We start from the raw sequence: 22,732 nt of genomic DNA, 5'->3' as shown, positions 1-22,732 counted from the left end.
GGATATCAGACTTCTGTTTATGTCAGACACAATTACATTCTACCGCAATAGTCAGTAAGGAACAGTGGAAATAACTATCATTACAAAGGTAGGATATGTAAAAAAAAAGGTGGTTCTCCCTTCAGTTCCACTTGTCCTTCCATATTGTAATTTTTATCACTGTTTCTCATTTCACTATTAGTGCTTAATCTTTAAACAAGGCTAAAGACACAGGGCCAAATTCTTAGCTTTCTTAGCTGATTAGAATAGCTTCATTGTACTATATCATGTTATACCACCGCAGGGTCTATCAAAAGCAGAGCTAAGTCAATGATTTAACTGCATAGACACAAGATCTCAGCTGGGACTGGAGACTCAGCAGCACAAAGGAGTTGAGTCTGTCAGCAGATGTCATGGATGTCATGTGATTGTTTACTTCTATGTATGTATGAAAACTTAATTCCCTTACAGTAGGCAAAAATACTATTGATCTCTTCAAATAAATAGCAGCATTTTTTCCTGAAGCAAACGAACACATGGCATAGTCACATCCATCATTTCTTTGGTAAACTCACTATATTAGGCTTTTCCACTTGGCAGTAAGTCTTTGACTCAGCAGTAAAGTATTTTTAACCCTTTGTAAGAGGTTTTATAGCTGATAAGCATGTAGCCCTACCAAACTAAGAAGATATTGGCTAATCTTAAGAATCTACATAAGAGCATTAAGAAGTCCTGAGCCTGATTTTCCTCTGAACTGTGCCGTCTCTAACAATGTATCTGGAGAACAAAGTCATCCGTCCATGCTGAAAAAAGAGAGGAGATAATGGAACAGAAAAATAACCTTCTTACTCAGCTGGGTCCACAAGTATACTTTCTTATTTCAGGACCCCACCAAGTTCAAGTACATCTATTCCTCTGACTGGAGACAGCCAGGCTGATGCTGACATCCTAGCTTTCATTAAAGCAAGACAGAACATCCTGCAAAAGAAAGGTAAATCCTGCCAAAAAAATAGGAAGCCAAACCAAAATCTCCAGTACAGCATTTCAAAGCCAAAATAGCTTTAGTCCACATTTATACTGACGCAAGTGAGAACTGATTCTGGCTTAAGTTATATTACATTATGTTCTCAGCCTTTCTAAACACTTGAGGTTCTTCACATGTATTTATTTTAGTAGCTCAATGCTGCAGTGTAAAACGGTGAAGGCTGGCTGTTTTTCTCAGCCACCATCAGTGAACTTTCTAGGGCATGCATGTCTGTGCAGCCTGCACAGTGTATTTCTTTACACTTAAGTAAATGCACTTGAATGTGGTTTCTTGATGATTAAAATACTTCAAAATTTTCTGTAAAACCATCTGGCCTGGTTTTCGGCTGGTACAAATTTAGCTGTAACAATTGACACCAAATAAAGATTATGCAAATGGTTACACTGTACCCTACCTCATGAGGCAGACTGGCCCACTGTGTCTAGCAGAGTATGCCCTTAACAGGTATTTCACCGTATCAAGGTCTAGTGAAATTTTCTATGGGTATTTATCACCAAATCAGGTACTGAGAGCCATCATAGGTAGGCAATAAAGTTCACTCTACAGTGTAGATAAGTAAAATTGGCAGGAAGCAGAAAGCAATAAATACACAATGGTGGCACTGCAAGGTAGCCTAAAAGTAATTCATCATGATAAAGAAAAATGACCCATGATTTTCTTTCCTTTTTTTTTTTTTTTTTTTGAATAATAGTTTTTAGTGGCAGCAACCAGTTAGGTGGAAGATGAAAGTGGTAGTGGTTACTGAAGCAATAACTTTCCATCAGCACTTGAGTGCTGATGACAGCATTATTCAGCAAGCTGTCAGCACCTGGCAGATGGTGTTAGCACTGTCACAAAGTGGGGTTTCGGTATCACACTGCTTATCAGAAAACTGTCAGGTAAACACACAGTGGCTGAAAAAACCACCTCCCCACACTCATCCAAAGCAAATGCTTAACACACTTAGGCTTTGGGATCCTTTCTGTCTTTATTTAGCAAAGCTGTTGTCAGGTTTCTTCTGCAAATGAAATTAAGTTGAATTTATAGGCAGCTCAACAGAAGAAGGCTAGAGGTAAGTGTCTTACAACAAACATTTCAGGCCTTTAGAAGGTCCAAATCTGACTAATTCTATGAAGTACAGTAATCTAACTAACAAGAGCACATCTTGTCCTGTGATCATCTCCTAAATCATACCATATCAGGAATGTCTCTCTCAAATGCCTTTTCCATCCTGCTTGTTTTTCAGCCACAGGCTGTTACCTAGCGTCATCCATCCATTTCAGAAGGGACTAGGCATTATCAACATTGACAACTATTAGACCCCAAGTTATAAAAGGTGTTCTTGCAGAACAAAGGACAGTCAACACTTTTTAAATTGTTCTGAAGTTTGGTTAGACAAGATGAGCTACACGTTGCCCTACGTAGCTGAAAAGGAATGGAGTAGCATTTGGTTATCCTGGCAGCGCAGGGCTGGATGACTCAACCAATCACTAGGCATAGGCAGGGGAACAAAAAGTAAAGAGGCTTCATAAGTATGACTGGCATATTACAAACGTGTAGGGACCTGATGTGTCACAGAAGAGACAGCTCAGCAGCAAGTTTTAAGAAAGATTTGGAGTCAGCCTGGCAGATAAAAGAGGGGTTTTCTTCCTTGCCTGCTTGTGAGGAAAGGGAAAACCTCCTAGATTTGAAGGATGGAGCCACTGATAGCAGGAACCATTGATCAGAAAAAGTTTGTAAATTCTAATTTAGCAAGATGAAGGAGGGTAAAATCTACAGATGAGTGCTACTAAGGAAGTACTTTGTGCTTCAGCACCACAGTGAAACCTGAGGACATTTATGAGGAGCAGTGGTAGCCTTTCTAACTGGGAGAAGAAAATGGGCTGAGAGACTCCACTCTTCCCGTATCTGTGATAGCGTTATGTGTTCCCTTTTCCTGTGAGCACATCGCTTCACTCTTACCTGGCTTGTTTCTAGACTAAAAGGAGACAAGAGGCACAGTAACTGCTGTAGTGTTTGTGCATCGTTGGCTATATGGAGTTTCTGATAACAGTTGCATCCAAAGCAAAGGAGAACAGGAGGGTTTTCTTTTTGGGGGTGGGGATGGGGCTTGGTTTTGTTTATAAAGAAAAACTGTCAGAGGTAAAGTAGAGAGGAAGAGTAGAAGAAGAAGAAAGAATGTATTCTGACTGAATACTTCGGGGGAAAAAGTTATGTGTTAGCAGTCTCACACAGAACTTTTCCTCAATAAATTTCAAACATATACGAAATAAACCAGAGAGAAATTATTTGCCCAGAGCCACTAAGCCGAGTCAGACAGCTTCATATAGAAGCTAAGTGTGCTGAGTCCCAGCCTAGTGCTCTGATGTCTCCTTCCCAAACTCTCCTCAACTGAGATGTCCTATAAGCATTTCTGCATTTGCACGCAAATGTATTCACTCCCTGCATGATTATTACACACAGAGTGCCCTGCAGGCAACAACATGAGAAAGCATAGGTTCAGCCAGACCAAAGTCTGCTAGGCCTAAAAAATGTCAACATACTTACTGCTCTTTCCTTTATTGATCCTGACCCTTTCAAACTGCTATATCAGTATCTTAGAAGCAAACTGAGGGCCTCACTTTACATTAACTGAGGGAAAAAAAAAAAGGATAAATGTATGCAGAAGCCAATGGAGTGGCAAATAAGTTTCATAAACAGAAAGCATGGGAATGCTCAACATCCTTAGTGACAGTAATGCAGGGGAGGGAATGAGAGGTCTCAGTGAAGATTACCTCAGGGTTTGTAGGTCGTTACCATTTGCTTTCTAAACAGAGCGGAATTAAAGCAGGTGCATTCACAGGGGCCTGCTGGGATTGTTAAAGCATTGTAATAACTACACTGGAAAGCTTTTTACAAAGGGCTACTCTGCAAACATGCTTTTGTTGCCTTGTTCAGTCTTGAGATAGAGATATGAAAATGCAGAAGGGTAGATGAATGATTTTTTGTCTTAAAAGTGTTAAATTAAAAGATTTTTTTTCCTTTCTTTTGTTTTGTGTTTCTGAAGTTTGTTTTAAAACTGACAACACAACCTGAAATATAGTCTAATGTATTCTTTATCTCCTTTCAGGCTTGGGGAACAAATGAAATTCTTGTTGCAATCTACTATTTCCTTTTAGAAACAGTTAAAGACCTTTATTCTTTCCCTTCATCTTCTCTTAAGAAACAGGTACGAATAAGTACTTTAGATGTACAGGTTTCATTGGTAAAGGTATAGAAATGATTTGTCTTTGACAAGAACATCCATTTCTCTGGGGAATGATATTTTAATATTTGCACTCAATATCTTCAGCTTGCATTAAGATTAAGCAAAACTAAAACAACCAATCAGGAGTTTGCCAAATATGTTTGTTTATTGAGAATTCATTGTATGTTTTCTAAATGTTAAAATTATCTAATGTATCAGTGCTCTTCTACATCTTTAATCCGTGGAACACTTATTACTACTGATGGCAGTTTTGTTTGCATCTATTTGCATAAGGCTTTAGTAATTACATCTAGTTGGCATCCAGAGATGTCTGTCCAAAAATAGTAGTTATCTGGCTTACAAAATTCTATAAAATTTCATTTGAGACCTTTTGCTGATTTTTGGTTTTTTTCCCCAAGGAATAGTAGTTTTCATATCAGGTGATTAGAATACTGAGGTTGCTATGTAATATGAAAATAAATTTTTATTAGAAAGCAATTCTAGAGTTCAAAATTTCCCAATTGTTTTTTTCATTTTATTACATTAAATGTTGTGCAAAATATACACTCTCCCAGAATATACAGGTTTCAGAAGAAACAATGACACTTAATAGGCTTAAAGTAAAACAGGGCAAATACTTGTAAAACACAAATGAGATGTGGATATTTAAATGTAGTTATATCTTATATACAATGTAAGTTCACTATTGACTCAGTACTACTTTATTGCATACAATGCAACAACTTATTTTACACATAAGACTAAAACAAATTTTAAAATGCAATACAAAATACAGTCTATTTGTCTGAGATATACATAATTCCAGACTGAAGCCATCATTTTTCATGCTAGTGAGAAGCTTATAGTCATGCATTTGGAAGGGTTTGGGTTGTTCACATAAAAATACAGCAATATATTGGCAGAAGTCACATATCATTCTCAAGGACATATATTTCCTTAAGTTGTCGATACTTAATTCTGTGGCAAATTCGTAATTATTCAGAAGTACATGGTGAATTGGTATGTTCAAACCTACGGAAGATATACGTTTATCAAATTAACAACTAAGATGCAATCAATTAAGAAATATTAAAGTTATACCTTTTTCTGCATTTTAATTTTCTGTTAAATTGGTAAACTTTATGCAGAATTTAGGATGTACAAGGTGAGATAAAAGTCAGATCTACTGTTGCTTTGGGAAGAGAGAGTTCAAGGATTTGGTCAGAGGTGGGAAAATCCACAGGTCTTCCCTCTTTTGTATGTCTGCTTTGTTGGAGATTATATTAAAATGCCCTTCATCTGCCAGAATCTTTATCTGTCTGTCTTTATTTTTATTCTTCTTACTCTGTTATATATAAGCCCTGTATTAAATATACACTGAAATAATGTTTATACAGCTTTGTTGAGGAGAGGCCACCATCCCGCCTTCATCCAACCCAGCTAGGTGGAGAAGAACCAGAGGTTCCAAACCGTTGCTGGGTGAAGCAGCTGTGTTTTTCGGTTTTCAGTAAAATCCCCATTCTGGTGAATTTATTTAAAGGTGTCCAAAAGAGAATTACAGGTACAACAGCTCATTTCTTTTGACATTGAAGCATTTCCAATAGCTTCCAGTAACTGGTTGAGACAAGGATCTCAGCGCTATCCTGGTATGATCTATGTGACACTGCTACTACTTGATGATTACATATTCAGTGTTTTGTTCTCAGTTTGCCACACATCTAACTCACAGAGAGAAAAGTTTGCTTGCTCTCCTGTTTCAAAATTCTCTAGCCTTTTTTTACAATGTTGTAAAATTGGTGTGAAATTCAATCACTATCAGTAAAGTAATACCTGATTGGCAGAATGGTCTGAGATTAAGATTGTACCAAACACATAAGAAGAGCTTTGGACAAAAGTGCATCCAGTAACAGAAAACCATATAAATATATAAAACCATATAAATAAATATAAAGCCTTTCTTGCTTCTTTTGGAAATTTTCATAATATCATGTAGACAGAAAAGATTGCTCATTCAGTACATAACAGTCTTTAAGAAGTGAAGCATACACTTTTTTTAAAAATTGCCTCCACTCTTCAAAGGTTGCCTCTTGGGTTCATAGGAAAATTCAGATTGGAAAGGACCTCAGCAGGTCTTTAATCCCACCTCTTGCTCAAAACAGCATCAGCTATGAGATCAAACCAAGCTGCTGAGGGCTTTGGTCAGTCTGGTCTTGAAAATCTCCAAGGATGGAGGCTGCATAACCTTTCTATGCAATCTCTTCCAATGCTTGACTGTCCTCATCATGAAAAAGTTTTACCTTATGTCCAGCCTGAACTTTTTTTTTTTGCCATTGCCTCTCTTTCTCTCAAAAGCCACACTGTCAAAAGCCTGGCTCCATCTTCTTGATGGCCTTCTCACAGATGTTGGAAGGCTACTGGGTTTCTTCTCTAAGCCTTCTTTGTCTTCACGAAAGCATTTATTGCTTCAAGAAAGTTTGGCTGACCCCAGATGAATGAAGTTACTTGTTTTAATAATCTATCTTCATATAATTTCTAGATTAATTTGAAATAACCCAAGCATTTACCACACTGAAGAAACAATGAGGCCCACATTTATAATGGTCTTGACTCCTGCCTAAGCCACCTGTAAAACAGTATTGCTAAGCATAGAGATTCTCATGCATATCTGACTCCTGTCTATTCACGGTGATATCTGGCTGCTGGTTGGTTAAATGTTTATATGGCAAATACAATTTATTTATTATCTCCAACCAGAATAAAGCCAAAAATCTTTTTTGTGGAGATTTCTTGGGGAAGTAGCTCTACAGTGCTAGATATCATACAGCTATTTCCAGGATTAATTTATGCCAGACATTGTGGATCATCTCATCTTTTATTTCAAGGCATTTCCAATCCTTCTGTATAGTTTATTTCAGGAGAAGATAGACATCCGCTTCTGGGAGGGTCAGGATATGACCCAGACTTATAATAAAGGCCAAAGGGTCTGTTCTCATTTATGCTGAATCTGCCAGGGATCTGTACACAGTCTGGAACCACATTAGTGAAACCCTTGAGCTCACCAGCTTTTGGCTTGGGCATTTGTCTCCATTTTCGTCACTTCCTGGCTGCTGCAGCTTTCCAGAGAGCTCCAAGGAAAAAATGACATAACCTTGTGTTGAGTTTCTCTTGCTTGGAAGATGGTCATGCCTAATTCCATCTCCCTTTTTCACTCCTGTGTTTTTTATGAAAGAGGTTTTGAAGTGGAATAATGAGGTTCACACATGTAACAGTGTAAGTATATATTGTAATATCTTTCCAATAAAAGATTTTATTGTTCTTACCTGGTTTAATCAATCATAGGATGCAAGTGTTTTACGTCAATAGTATAAACTGAGAGCACTTCAACATAATAAAATGTTAAGATCTTGTAAATGTTGCCTGTACCAAATATCCAGCTGGTGAATATGGATGCCAGCAAGATGAAAATCTGGGAACACCTAGTTACATATAGCATGTTTGGTAGCTCTATATAGAATTTGTTTGTCTTTTCAAAGTCCGTTTTTAATAAACACAACAATCAAACTTCTGTTTTTAGATTATTTCATATGAATCACTTCTTTGTTGTTTAACTCAATGTTAAATGATCTTTTTCTAGTATTTTGTTTCTGTTTCACTTCCTGCAATGTTTGCTTTGAAACCCCACCAATAAGGCAAGCAATGTAAGCTAGATATTTATCATAGTTACTATCCATGCTTTGATTTGACATCACCACAATAAAATTGAAGACTTTTGACTAAAACTTGGTTCTCCCTTTCCCTTGAGGGAAATCTCAGGGGCCACACCTGAGATTTTCTAAAGATTATCTTCTGTTAACTTTTTGGGCAGCTGAGATGCTTCATTTGACACAAACAGTGAACTAAACCAATACTTCTATTTGTGGGACAACAGTGGGTTTAACCAAAGGCATTTATACAGATAAAGAACTGAAACAACAAGGTCTACCTCCAATACAGTAACTACAGAATTCAAGGAAACTTTTTTTTTCATGGAATCTGTCTTAGAAAAATACTATTAAAACCTTGGAACTCTTTATAACTTTTATCTGAAAATGCTTCATATTTTCACCTATGTGAGTGTAAATCAGGAAGTCAAAATGATTGGTTTAAATTTGGAGTGAGAAAAAAATCAGAAGTAGAAAATTGCCAGATGGCAGCGTCACGCCTGAAGAAATGCAATGTTACTGTTATTTATATTTAACATGGTTCTAAAATAATTTCCTTAACTCTTCTCTGAAGTGCAGGGTTTAAAAGTCATTCAAGGAGCAAAGCAAATTCAAAACAATTCAGTATTTCCATGTACAAACTGTTCAGGCTGACATGCATACCCTGTGGAAGAATGGGTCCAGTTTGTCATCTAGTTCTTTAGAGAGAGTTCTTTGCATCCAGTTTGTCATCTAGTTCTTTAGAGAGACATTTCTTCCAGAAAAACTAGTCCAAAAATTCACTCTTCATCAGAAGTTTGAGGATGACAGGATCAGCCAAGGTATCTTTCAACCATTTGATTACTTATTTAGAAACAGCTTATTTGTGTCTATGTAAATTATACTCCTACTGATCACAATGGGTTTTTTTCTGGCTTTTGAAATACAGAGTGAAGAAACCATGTCAGTTATATTTGGTCTATCTTTTTTTTAGCATCTGTCCATTTTTAAGAATTGTTAGGGACTGTAACAACAATAGGTGAAGCAATTGGAGAACCCTGAATCCTTTGATTTGCTCCAGGTAATACATGTAAAGTGATTCCTTATCTTGACTGTAGACCAGGATGTCATTTTGGTATCTGTCCTTTCCAGAACGGCTCAGATGTTCTCTGGGAAAAGCTGGATCCTACTGGGTCAGTCACATATTACAACAGCATTGAGGGAGGAAAATGTGATAAGTGAAGGAATAATCAAGGAGGTCATGTTCAGCTCTGGATTCAAAATATGTTTTGTGAGAATTCATTCCTTAGCTTTGAGACCAAATGCACTCATGTTTAACATTGGCAGGGAGCACTGGAACAGCAGGACTGCTGAGTAACAGTCAACTTCCAAGTTTAGCTACTCTCAAGAAGGTTTTGCTTTCAGAATTTTTTATTTCTAATGTTTGTGAACTCAGGTTTTGTTTATTTTTTAATCAGGAGAACATTAAAAGAGCAACAAGAGAAGTTAGATTAGACAGTGTGTTTTGTCATCCCGTCATCAAAAGGGATCTGCTAGTATTGTTATTTCGGCATATTGTATATGATGCCTTTTTACCTGGAAGCCAAATTTCATTTCCAATGTGGTAAGCCATGCTGAACTCCCTCTTCCAGATTCAGAACTCAGTCAGAAATCATAAGTCTTCAGTTTACTTCCAAATGTATATATTTGAGTTTCTTTTTTCCTGTGGCAAGACAACTTCTGGGCTACTGCACAGAATCTTGTTTTGTTTTATTCTTACGTTGCAACCTGACACAAGGGAAAAGAAAAAAAAACCTTTGCAAACAGAATATTGATGATTTCTATAACTTGAAATCTATAGGTACATATTTCTGTAGCTTTTCCATGGGAGTAAATATGGCAGGATCAGACACTTACAGACTGTTTTCTTCCCCATTTTCAGGGCACACTACTCTGCTCACCTGTATGGAACTGTCCGTGTTTATGAAAATACTTTCTTAAATGTGTGCTTCATTATTTTGCCCTTGCATTTATCTGTAAGGTCATTCAGCTATAAAGTGGTTCATCTCTAACTGCATTTTACTCTGCAGTTTCTTGTGCACACACAATTTTTTAAATTTTTGCATCTCTCTGCAGAAACATTGCTTTCTACGTCAGCCCCAGGCCACATCTTATCACATATTCCATGTGTCTCTTGAAGTTCTCTCCACCTGTTTGTTATATTACCCATTAACTGATTTTTTTTGCCTGTTTTTTGAAACGCTTTTCAAATAATAGTCATGGTAAAGATTATAACACCTCCTCTGAAAGTTGATTAGAAATCATTTCACTTGGCCAACCAAATAGGATACACCTTTAATGCTGAAGTACTTTAAGTAGGAATACCTAAAGTATAGAAGTAAACACACCTTGACAATTTTAGTGACTCAATTCGCAAAAACCTCAGAAAACTAAGATCCTAAAAGTAAGCCTAAGCAGACATTTTTTTCTAAGTCATAATTTAGACTGCCATATTTGGCAGCTGGAATGCTTTGTTGAACTGAACTGAACAGAACAGAAGGGGACATAAAAGAGGTTCAGTGCTGTATTTGTTCATTTATAACTTAATTAATACTTTCATACCCTTAATTGTGAAACCTACTTCAACTGTGAGAATTCGTCTCAGCCCAGCTATGCACATGTGTATGCATCCATTCCAGAAAACCAGTAGGCTAGCATTTTCTTGGACTGGTAGACTTACGTCCTATAAACTACAACATGACAAACATCTGGATCTCTCACCAGAGACAGCCCTGCTAGTGTAACAGGCAGTTGTGCAACGTCCCAGGCTTGTCTACCCATAACATTTCACAAGGTATGGAACAACAAGCTGTACCTTTTAATTACCGAAATCGGACGCAAGAGAGAAGTTCTTGTCAGATACTCTGAAAGTAATTGTCATCCTTAGCACAGACCAAGAGAAGGCCTTCCATCAGTGGTAAGTTGGACATCTCAGTTGCTTCAGATCAGTTTGCTTCATAATGTTATTGCAGTGCTCACTAATATCAATGCCCCTATAGCTTCTATCTCCCAAATGTTTCACTTCAGCTGAAAAGAAACGCAAGAGCACCAAGGCTCTGAGTCCTTGCATGTTGCACTTTACTGAAATCTTTCTGTCCCCCAGTCACAGCAACAGAGTGGTCCCAGACAAAGTCCAAGATGTTCTTTCTGGGGGCTCTCCACAATACTTTTCACTTTTCAGAGTGACAAGTGGCCTTCTGCTGCCAGTCAGTCATCCTGTTCTGGGTGGAGAAGGCTGGCCCTAGGCTAGGAGTACAGTTCAAATGGCAAGTACAGGCATTTTCCCAGATACGGATGTGAATGAAACCATTTTTTCAGTTTTTTCTCAGAGCACTACCTCTTGTTTGAAGGTAGGTGAAAAACAATCTGAATACTAAGCAAAGGAGGGATATCTGTATCCAGAACATTTTAATGGGAAGGGAGTTTAATAACAAAACTGCAGCCCTAGCCACTTGGCCTTCTTGCTCTGTGTGTGTGTTTTCTTTCAGAAGCAGTTTGGCATAGATGACACTAGCCATAAAGCTCTTCCTACAGAAAAATATGCAAGCCCAGCTCATTTCCAGTGCATGATAATCATTAAGGATCCCATGAGTGAACCTCTGATACTTTTTTAGCTAACGATTAACCTTAAGCCCTCCTTCCCCCTTATGCATTTGGATTAAAAGGGCAATACAAAGGCTGAAAGCAGTAGGCATGAGTGGTCCATTCTCTAACTCTGTGGACTAAAGGGTGGAGTCATCTGAGAGAATCCAGGAGCAGCAGGCCAGGCAGTGAGGGGACTGATCTTATTAGGGTTAGAAAAGAAAGAGAAGGTCTGTCTTGTGACCAGGCTGAATTCAGGATGTTTATGACCTTCATCATGCTGCTTTCACTGGTGCCAGCAATGTTTGTATGGTACAGACGGCAGCTATTGACTTTTCCATTTATTCAGCTCCATACTCTTCTTTGTTCTGGGGAGTCTGCTGTAATTAGAGCGTTTATAGTGTTTTCTTGTACAGAAGTCTAGTGTTTAGAGTAAGGCTTTACTTGTCAAGACTTTAAGAGTCTATCCGTGACTCTATATTCCTATGACCCTGGGTAAGTCATTCAACCACAGTTTTTCTTCAGCTTCCCAGCCTGGAAAACAATACCAATCTCAGAGGTCTTGTGTCAGGCTTCATTCATTTGATTGAGATCTTTGGATAAAATTTGTTTTAATAGGAGAAAAACACTATGATTCACATTCTTATTAAGCCATAAATGTTCTCCCTTTATTTTGGATAGAGAAAATATGTGGAGGGATAACATTTGCCTGTTAGTCTCATTTTGTATAGGCCTGATACCCGTATGTTCTGTTAAAAAATTCTCCAGGGCAGTAGCTGGGAATATGGGTGTGTGATTCCTGGGTGTCCTGGGTAGCACACGTCTTGGGACAGTAACCTATTAAGTACTGAGCAGGGACTGGCAGCAGCAGAGCAGCAGCATGCCCCTCCTCACCGTACACAACCGGCAGATCAGCTGGGCTCCGCTGCTGGTACTGGGGTATCTCTTTTACCTCCTCCTGGGTGCTATGGTGTTCCAGCTGCTGGAGAAGCAGGCAGAGACCCACTTTCGGGACCAGTTCCAGCTGGAGAAGCTCAAGTTCCTGCAGAACTACACGTGCTTGGACAGGCAAGCCCTGGAGCACTTTGTACAGGTAAGAGGAACAGGCTCCCATTATTTTGGCTCAAGCATTATTTTGGTTAGAAGAAATTATACTGTTGTGGCCAAGCATGTCATAAATTGATCTGCTGTCCATGACATTAAAGGACCAACTGTACAAGAGAAAGGCAGAGGTTTCTCAAGCCCATTCACATACCTCTTTATCTTGATCTATTGCACTTCTTTCTTGTCCTAGTCATGAACTCCCAAAATATGCAAATCTGCTGATGCACATTCGTGCTACCTTGCAGTAATTTCAAATTCATGGTTTTCAGCTCCCTCATTAATTATTACATGGGAATTATGCATGGGGACAAAAAACAAGAATCAAACCTACAAGAAGTAGGTTGCCCTTCCAAGGTTCTCCAGTCCAAACCTGTGCAAATTCTGTACTTCTTTTGTACTAGAAATTGTCTACTGCATTTGAAGGTGGTCCTGCACTTCCAGGTCTCTAAAGAAAAGATAAGTCAACCATCATGAACTGTGTTATCTACCACTTATAATAAGAGATAAAGGGCTCTTTTTCAATATGAGTTGTCAGTTAATGCCATCTTCAATTACCTTTGAATCTATTCCTCAAAACTGGCTGGAGTTAAATTACTAGACCTTTCTTGGTATTATTATAGACATATTCTCATTCTAGTATTGCAAGAACTGGACAGAAATACTTGAACTACCACTTTCTTCATGCTCAAAATTTATCCAGTTGCAGAGCTGGGTGCCTAAACAGTTTGAACTCTTTCTACCATGTCATTAAACCTGATAGAAACTCTAAACATGCTGCAAGTTTGCACCAAGTCAGAGGACTTCCACAAAGGTATATGCTTTTGATCAACAGAAAAGCTAGACTCTGTAAATGGATTTAAGCAAACAGTGAAGTTCAGATCAGAAAGGGAAGAGAAGGTGCCTGAACCTCTGTCTACATGGACAATGTTCTGATTACTAATACTGTGATATATTTCTTGTAGAACATTTGGCATTGCCCAGAAAATGACTAGAGTTTTCAAGAACTTACATGGCTAAAAACATGTCTGTTGTTTTCAGCTTCACCAGTTGGTGATATTACCTGTCCTTCCCTTATCTCTGTGATAATGATTGTAGAGGAGAAAACCCTGATTTTCATTCTAAACCAAATTGGGATACTTCATAGGATTGAAAGGTTTAGTTAAATCTCTGGTACCCTAGAAACCTTAGGGAGGGTTCACACATGTCCAGATTCTCCTCTCTCTGGCTCCAGTGGAGCTTCCTTAGCACTGCCATGCCACTCAGACAATCACATTTTGCTGCATCTCTGCTGAATTAGATACAATTTCACTTCTAAGCTGTTCCAGACAAAACCGGCTGAGGGCACCAAATTATCATCTACTACGCACCAAGCTTCAAAGTACTTAGACTTGATAGTCCTCAAGGTAAACATAAGTGCAGGTGCCCTCTGACTCACCTGTCATTTATAAGACCTCTTAAGAAATTTGTCCAGCTCTTACTAATAGTAGGGAATAGAATTCTTTCCATATTAAATCTCTAACTCTAAAACTAATGCAGGGAAGCAATCATCTCTCTGTACTTTTTAACTATATGGTTAAGGAGGCCTGTTCACCATGTCAGAAGTTCCAGTCTGAAAAGTCACAGTATTCAGGCTGTGGTGGGACATAGCCACTAGATTCAGTCTGCTCAGCTAACAAGTATAAGGTGTCTTGTCTTATTGCCAGTTCTTTAAACCTAAATCCTGGAATCTGAGAATCCACACAGGTTTATTTTTGCATATCCATTATCACTAATAACAGTTACCACTTATAATTCATTAACTTTTGACTTGATTCCTCATGAAGCAAATTCTTGCGATTCCATGTCCGTAAACTGCATTAGCTCTGCTTGGCTAAAACTGCCTAGCTAAGAGGTGGCCCTGAGCTGCAGCTCCTAAGCTGAACAGCCTGGAGCTTTGGGAAAGTGCAAAACCAAACTCTGCGATCTAATGCATCTCTGGTAAACATGCTTTGGCCAGGAAATTATACCATTCTGACAGCATAACTGAGAAGCAGATTCATTGAGTAAGGAGGTACCTTTTCTAAGTCCCTGTTTTGATTATGTCTATACTTTTTCAGCCTCAAAGGAACAGATATAAATACAGACCAGGAGGACCAAATCCTTGTCTATGACCCCAAGTGGCTGCAATGTGCATTGGCAGGGGGAAAGGAGCAGAAATGGCAGGCAGTTTTTATTCTCTCCACATCCTACTATAGCTGTATGTAGGCTTCATACTCTTACTGAAAATTATAGCACATTGCTTTTATTTACTGGCTACTTCTGCTCCCAAAGTCAACAGCTGATGTTCACCAACCATTCAACAGCTGCTCTGTTTGCACTCCAGCCCTAACCGTTTCCTGAGCTGTAGATGGAAAGGAGCTAGGAGCCATTATAACTGTCCCACATGAACCTGTTTGTTTAGGAACGATTCTCTTGGGCACCAGGATGCCATTTCTTTCATGGGGTTGTACTTAAAAGCAACAGTCATACCAAGAAATCTGGCCGTGTCGGACTATGTCTGAAGTGTTCAACATTCAACATTGCCTTACTCTTCCATGTTGGCTTTCATGATGTGAATGTAGCTCCTCTGAACTCTTGTGCATTGAAATGGATAGAACTGACAAGTGTTCCTTACAGGGATGAATTAAACCTGTGATTATTTTAGACATTTCAAAAGACTCACATCTTAGTAGCTTCTGTGTGTTCCTTCTAACCAGCAAATACAATAGTTGACTCTAGATAATTTGATGTGTTGAATTCTTCCCATTCTAAGAACAGGCTTTTAATGGATAATGTAAAGTTCTTTGTCATATTGAAAAGAAACTCTGCTGACACTTCAATCATGAGATCCTATGTGATGATGCCTAGCAGCCCTATCTGATGGACTTGACCAATAGGATTTTTTACTGAAGGAATAACATTAGCTATTAAACTTAGGCTACTCAATCCACCAGCACAGATCAGCTAATATTACAGAAGCTATGGAAAATCAGATACCTTGTAGTGGGTATGTTCATCAGATAAGCAATCCTTCTGGCAGTAGTCAACACCTGAATCAGGAAAGAATATCTTCTTTGGTCTCAGACTCCTGGAACCAGCTAAAGCTGGCGTTGCTGTTGAATCCTGCTCATGTCATGCATCATACAAAAGTCTCTAGAAGAGATGAACAAGTAATTCCTTTGCTATGTAGCAAGCAAGGGGATTCTTGAAACACCAGCCACTGAGCAGAAGGTAACCAGTCTCCTTCAGGGAAATCCTTAGGGAGAGCAAAGGAACACAATCTTCACTAAGGCAGCTAACAAGATATTTGATGCATAAATAGGAGCAGCATTTCTTTTGCACATAGTAGTTTTGGTCATCTGCTAAGAGCTATCTGGAATAGCAGAGAATACTTCATTAGCTAATCTTTCAGACTAGGAGAAGCCTGATATTCAATTAAAATTACTGGGAAGTCATAGCCAAAAATAGTAATTCATCCTCACTAGTACTTACATGGAGGAAACAGAAATGCGCATGTTCCCCATACCCCTCCCCACAGACACAACCATACATTTACATATGCCCAACTTGAAAACTGGAATGAGATGACTAGACTAGGGAAGGAGAGAAGAGGAACTGCCTTTATTTTTTATGGCAGAACTTCACTTTCTTTTACGAGTTTGATCACTTTGGGGACTCCCTCCACTCCCTTCCCCTTAGCCTTCAACTAGTTGTGGAACCTACTTCAATGGCCAGTTCTCCAGTAAGAAGAGTTCAAGTTCACGGCCAGCTCTATTTCCAAGTTTTGCCATGTCAGCACAAGGCCATTTTGGTCAAACTCTACCCTGTTATCTACACTGTTTATTGCTCTGCTTGCTCAAGAGGGAAAGCAATATTTACTTCTCTCTTTTTTTTCTGACATTCTTCCTGATTTGGTCTAATGGATTGCTCATCTTTGCTCCTTTGACCTCTTCTGCCTCAGGTCCTCATGGAAGCATGGGAAAAAGGGGTCCACCCAGAAGGAAATTCTACGAATCCCAGTAACTGGGACTTCAGCAACTCCTTCTTTTTTGCAGGAACTGTTGTCACCACTATAGGTGAGGTACTCTCTTTTCTTATAAATTGGGGTTTCCTCCCGCTGTCCTGCAAAGCCCCCAGAAATGTGCAACTGGTGGACAGAATACACCTGCGAGACAGTCCTGATTACTGTGGGTTACGGTTTTCTATTGGTTTCCAATTATACTTGTTACTCTTGTGTATCCAGCATATTACACCTGCAAAAAAAGCTGAATGCCTACTTGGTACATGTAATATCATTTTGTACATGCACACCACATCTTGAGGTTGCTTTGAAGCACTCAGTTGCACTCACCACAAAATCAGAGACCTATAGAAAAGTACAATACTCTTTAAGTGTAATATTTTTCATGTTAAATTTTCTGCTAGTAGTAGTGAATGCACAGGGCTCCATCATAAGCTATGGCAATTTGTAGGCAGATTTAATTGCAGAAAATCGTAGGTCCACAGGTTCCTGAAGCTTAACATAGTTGAGCTTCCAAGCCTAGGAACTTCCCATGATGGCCTGCAGCCTGACTGTAAAGCCTTTTCATGTAGCTGTTTTCTTCTTTTCTTCCAGGTTATGGTAACCTGTCCCCCAGCACAGTGGCAGGGCAGATCTTCTGTGTGTTTTATGCCTTATTCGGAGTGCCCCTCAACCTGGCCTTCCTTAATCAGCTGGGGAAGGGCCTCAATGCTCATCTGATTACCCTGGAAAGATGGGTGCAAAAGCCAGGCCGTGCTCAGGTACACTGTCAATCTATCATTGATTTCCACTATTTGAAAACTAATTAATTAAAGTTCTCTTCTCAGATAGATACCGCTGCTGCTAGATTGGGTTTCCTTGTGTGTGCCTGCATTTTTCTGAATGACAGCAATTACGTGGCCCTCTGTATCAGGAAATTTATATACTCTATTTATCTACAATAGCTTTAAAGCAATTTGCTTTTGCTTGAGGGACTCTAGATTTGCCTTTTTAAAACCTGACTCAGCAAAACTGTTAAGCAAGCATGGCCTCGATTTTGAGCAGGGTCCTTAAGCTCTGGTGACCTTAGCAGAATATATGCACATACACATATTGCTGAATCAAGCTCTTATTATCTAGCCTATGCTAGCATCTATCCAGAATCTAGCTCTACACTGTGCAAAGACAACTTATTTTTATTGGTCTGCTAATCTGGCTCGAATTACCTTCCCTGATTGTGCCACCAATTTAGCACTTCCTTCCTTTTCTTTTCTTGAAATATAAATAAATACTCCTTCTCCTTAGTTACAGTTTATTGGTGAGTCATTGAACTAGTCCAGATGTATTGGCATAAGGGAAGCACTGATAATAGAAAATACATGAAGGTCACTTATAACAAAAGTTAGTGCATGTTTCTGAGTAAAGGTTCAATGAATTGACCCCTTTAATTAGGGAAAAGGGAGATTAGATATGTTAGATATGTTGAAACATTTCAGAGTTCTGGAACAAGTTTTTTTCTCTTTTTCATTTGTAAAATCTGAGTCACTGCATTCTTTACCTACACTGGGAAAGCTGTAAAGGTACTGTCAAATGCAGATGTGGTTTATATGAGCATGAAGTTCTTTAGCTGCATAACCTATGTTCCCCAAATACATGCAGCTCTACCACCAGAAGGATTTTCATGCTAGTATAGCTGCATCTTTCCTGAGCTTTCTAATAGCACCTCAGGGATGTGATCTTTTTTTTTTTTTTTTTTTCACTCCTGAATTAAGACCTCATTTCTGGCAGAGCTCCTATGATCAGACAAAGCTTTGGAGCTGTATCTCCTTGTTCACTCTGAAAAGCCTCTTTCAGGAAGTTGGTTCATCTCCTTTTAAACACAATTTAGTCATGCTTTGGGAAATTAATTACAATCAGTTCTTCTTCATTCCTGACCTACTGTCCCCTACGTTATAGGTTTGTACCAGAAAGTTATTAAAAGCCAGGGTAAAAAGTAATATTGTGCATTTCAGTATAAAATTTTATGCAGACTTTATTATCTAATTAAAAGCTATCACACTTCTGGAATGAACTAAATGAGAACAGATATCAACTATAACCATGTCGATCAGTAATTCTCAAAGCGCTTTGCAAATGAGGTAACTATTATTATACAGCTGAAGAGCCATGGTCCATAATATAGAAGTGATTTGTCAAAGTCAGCCAGTAGGCTCATGCCAAGTTTCTCAAGCTCGGTGGACTATTTTATATGTGAGATAATACAGAGAGAGAAAGAAAAACATGATACCTGGACCTTCTACTTTTTAAACAGTGGTTTGGCTTTTCATCCAGTCACAATAAGCGCACACATAGAAAATCATACTCTGGTTTGAATGCCCTTGAGGGCATTTTTAAACGATTGCAATGAGTTTGCATCAGCCCACACATCACTAGTCAAAAGTTCACCAGTGTGTGTTCCCTGGAAATCCTTGAGCTCCTGATACTCAGTCCCCAACTCCTAAAATCCCCTGTCATGACCCATCCACTGACCATTCTGTGTACCTATCTGGTGCAGCCACATACGCTGTAACTTATCTCCCAGAAGGCAGACATTTGTACTGAGAAACACAGATCTGCCCTGTGCTGACAGAAAACAGTTCAGCTCTGAAGGCTTCTAAGTTAAAAATAAAAGCAGGCAAACTGACTTAACTTAGATTTCATCCAAACATATTTTTGGCTGAGCTCTTGCAAGCCACTTTATAAATCTTTGGAAGCAGTCATGGTGAAGAGAACCCTAATTTGTTCTTGCCAATCTTTGTATCCTGAGTTATGCAATACTTGGTGATTTTCCGCAAAGACAGGAGCCAACTGATTACGAGAGCATCCCCACTTGAATTGAAATTGTAAAGCGAGTATTTCGTTCCTATGTTTGCCATAATAAGTTTGAAAATATGACTTGAGCATACTTAAAAACTCATTGCAAAAAGCTTTAAAAAAATCCTCCTTTTTTTCCTAATTTTGAGATCTTTTGGATTCATGATTAGGTACAATATTTATGTGCCGGGTAAACAGCGAGGTCGGCCTGCAGTGCATGGAAGCATTGGTTTATCCTTCCTTTTTTGGACATTGCTCCCAGCTGGAGTGCATTTGTGATTCAAGAGCAAAACAGCCCCTGCAATTTCCACTGGACAACTGCTCAGTGCTGTTTAGCTGCCATCTTCCTTTTATCTTCCAGGTGGTTCAAACACTGACAGTGGCCATCTTCCTGACCACTGGGACCGTACTTTTTCTAGTGTTCCCACCATTGGTCTTCAGTTACGTAGAAGGCTGGAGCTACGGAGAAGGCTTTTACTTCACATTTATCACCCTGAGCACCATTGGATTTGGGGACTATGTAGTAGGTAATAAAGAAGGTGAACTGGATTGAGCTTTGCTGAAATTAGTTACTCTAGTATAAAGCTGAATACAGAGAGCATAGATATCCATTCCACTATAAATCTGGTACAAGAGTGAGCTGAGCCAAACTGGTAATAATGAGCTAATGTACCATATGACGTGGGCATTTTTCTCTTGGCAGCTAAGCTGAGAGTCACCAAACTCATTTCACATATGCCACTGGACACCCATTCAACAGTGACTATGTCCAAGCTGGTACAAATGTGATCCATGAGTGACAGGTGGAATAGAAATGAAGTCTCTTTGTCAGTATTAAGCCTTTGAACCACCCTCTCCTAACGGTGATTTGTTTCAGCAAGTACCTATCATTCCCAATAAGAAATCATGTCAAATATGAAATGATCAGTACTTACAATGGGGACAATATTTCTGACAACCCCAGGACACCTGTGAAAAAAAAAACAAACCCAGTGAGATTATATAGCCCTTAGACATCTAGGCTGAGACATAGCAATACAGACACGTGAGGGGCTATTTTTACACCCACTTATTTGAACAAATGCTCTTAACAGATTATGTATAGAGTGTTTATTTGTTAAAAACACTAGGGTCTGTTACTTCACGAGTAGTAGCTCTCCTCTCCTAGAGGCTTTAACTATGTCCCAAAAGGAGATAAAAACCCATCCCAGGCTGAATCTGGGCCCTGTGGAGTTTCACGATGATCTGGATGACAGAGACTAAATGGATGGCTGTGGTGCTGTCCTGTGCCTGTATCAGCTGCGCTGATTGTCCATGCTGTGGAAATATCAAACTGGGGATTAAGATTCCCATAACCACTTATTTAGAATGGCTGCGTTCCCCATATAATATTCTCCAGGTGATTTTGAATCCTTGTTACTGAGGTATATCACCCTTCAAAAAGCAATCACTATATCACTGAGGTAGTAAACAGTATCTTTCTAAATCATCTGAGATCCCCTGTGTGTCTCTTGAGTAAAATATGGCTAATATGGATTCAGCATTGGGTTTCCAAGACGATTTTTTTCTTTGTCAGTGGCTAAGAACACTCGATTTTGTGCATCCCTGATTAACATTAGATATGGCTATTTTTATTATATAGCCTCGGCTTCAGAGATTTGATGCCATCTGTGATAAGCTTAACCTGGAACACAAAAAGAAAAAGGAAAAAAAATAAGGAATGCTCATAGATCACACAAACTTGTTAAGCATACACTTTTGCAGGGGGCAGAGAGGGTGTATGAGTATGTATGTTGTCTGGCAGACTGAAGCTGTCAAGATTAATATGCAAAGTTTCCTGGATTTTTCAGGCACAAACCCCGACAAGCACTATATCCCAGTGTACAGGAGCCTAACTGCGATTTGGATTGTTTTTGGCTTGGCCTGGCTGGCTCTGGTCTTCAATGTGGGAGCTGACTTGATGGAAAAATTCCTTCAGCTAAAGTGGCACAAGCCTGACTTAAGCTTGGCAGAAGGAGTCACCACCAAATTGGAAGATGAACCTGAGCAGCCTAGAATCCACATCCCTAGCTGAGCAAGTAGACAGAAAGCAGTCTTGAAAGCGCATCTTCTGTCTGTATCTCACACTAAGAAAGCCCTGTGGATAAAGGACTAAACCACAGTTTGTGGACTGTTTCCTAAGGAGGAAATGTTTCAGATGCATTGACGTTTCCACACACGGCGTTGGCATCAGCCAATTAAAACCTCCAAAGAAGTAGCACTCATGGTAAAACAACTGTCCCAGGATTCATTTTACACTTCTCACTCAACAAAGGCAACTTCCTCTAAAATAATCAGTTATTACCCTTTCTCTTTCTCTAGTGGAATTCAGTTCTTATGGTCACTCGTTTTCAAAAAATCCAGAGTGACTGCCTCCCAGCTCCAATGAGAAGTCATGTCACCAAGAATCTCAAGTGGAAAAAGTCAGGTACAGAAATCTTTCTTCATTTCCAATCAGAAAACAAACAAAACCACAGAGGAATATCGACAGTAATGACCACCTGCTTAATTACATCTATCCGATTAAGATTCATTTGATATTGTCTGAAATTAACAGCTTTCATCTAAAATGATAACATTTCTTTAGTTGCTGGGCTAAAATGCTTCTCTCTTAAATTGGGCAGAAATTCTGTGTCTATCCAGCACTGCCTGGACTGTTACAATTAATTTCAGAGCGAACTGACAGCTCAAAGCGGGTCCTTATCCTTATCGCAGTTCATTTCACAGCCACTTGAAAACAGCACTTTAAACTAAATCCAAATGCAAGCAGACTTCTTTATTTCCAGCCTGATCACAAATATTAGAGTCTGGCCTTTGCTTTGGGCCAGTTTACTGAAGAACCACCATGCACCATAGAGAGCTGATGCTGTCCATTTACCTCTAAACAAGGCTGATGATAGGCTTTTGTGTTAAATCCGATCCTCAGTCATGTGCATAGTGTCACCTGGGAGAAACAGGGAGTTTGATTTTATCACAGTTATTGTAAGTCAAAGGTAGCAGCAGCCATCTCCAAAGAAGCAGAAAAGCCAAAGAAGGACATATAAGCACCTTATAGCAGGCTAGTCACTGAGATATAAAACTGTAGTCATAACTCTGTAGTCAAACTACAGAAACTTGATAAAACAATTATCCATTCATTGAGTACCATACTGGATTGTTTATAATCA

General features: G+C 39.1%; 2 protein-coding genes across 2 annotated transcripts in view; both read left to right on the top strand.

The window, feature by feature from the left end:
- Nucleotides 1–5,512, top strand: part of KIF6 (kinesin family member 6) — a 171,687-nt gene extending 166,175 nt beyond the window's left edge. The window contains exons 21-22 of the mRNA XM_075496206.1: nt 864–970; nt 4,113–5,512. Of these exons, the coding sequence (XP_075352321.1) occupies nt 864–970; nt 4,113–4,129 (124 nt within the window). The 3' untranslated portion in view covers nt 4,130–5,512. The remainder of the gene's footprint in view (nt 1–863; nt 971–4,112) is intronic.
- Nucleotides 5,513–12,431: 6,919 nt separating this feature from the next.
- On the top strand, nt 12,432–21,600 carry KCNK16 (potassium two pore domain channel subfamily K member 16). The gene is made up of 5 exons (XM_075497411.1): nt 12,432–12,644; nt 16,635–16,749; nt 17,289–17,455; nt 19,888–20,053; nt 21,377–21,600. Exons 1-5 carry the CDS (start codon nt 12,432–12,434, stop codon nt 21,598–21,600), a joined length of 885 nt encoding a protein of 294 aa, XP_075353526.1.
- Nucleotides 21,601–22,732: the final 1,132 nt, after the last annotated feature.

This window comes from Mycteria americana, chromosome 3, assembly GCF_035582795.1.
Source record: "Mycteria americana isolate JAX WOST 10 ecotype Jacksonville Zoo and Gardens chromosome 3, USCA_MyAme_1.0, whole genome shotgun sequence".
Lineage (NCBI taxonomy): Eukaryota > Metazoa > Chordata > Aves > Ciconiiformes > Ciconiidae > Mycteria > Mycteria americana.
Note: the sequence above shows the minus strand (reverse complement) of the source record. Positions and strands in the feature narration are given on the sequence as shown.

Excerpts from the sequence above, each read along its gene's own strand:
- KCNK16 (XM_075497411.1), top strand. The coding sequence starts at position 12,432 with ATGCCCCTCCTCACCGTACACAACCGGCAGATCAGCTGGGCTCCGCTG. Across the intron at positions 17,456-19,887 it reads AAAAGCCAGGCCGTGCTCAG|GTGGTTCAAACACTGACAGT; the intron begins GTACACTGTCAA and ends TTTATCTTCCAG. Across the intron at positions 20,054-21,376 it reads ATTTGGGGACTATGTAGTAG|GCACAAACCCCGACAAGCAC; the intron begins GTAATAAAGAAG and ends TGGATTTTTCAG.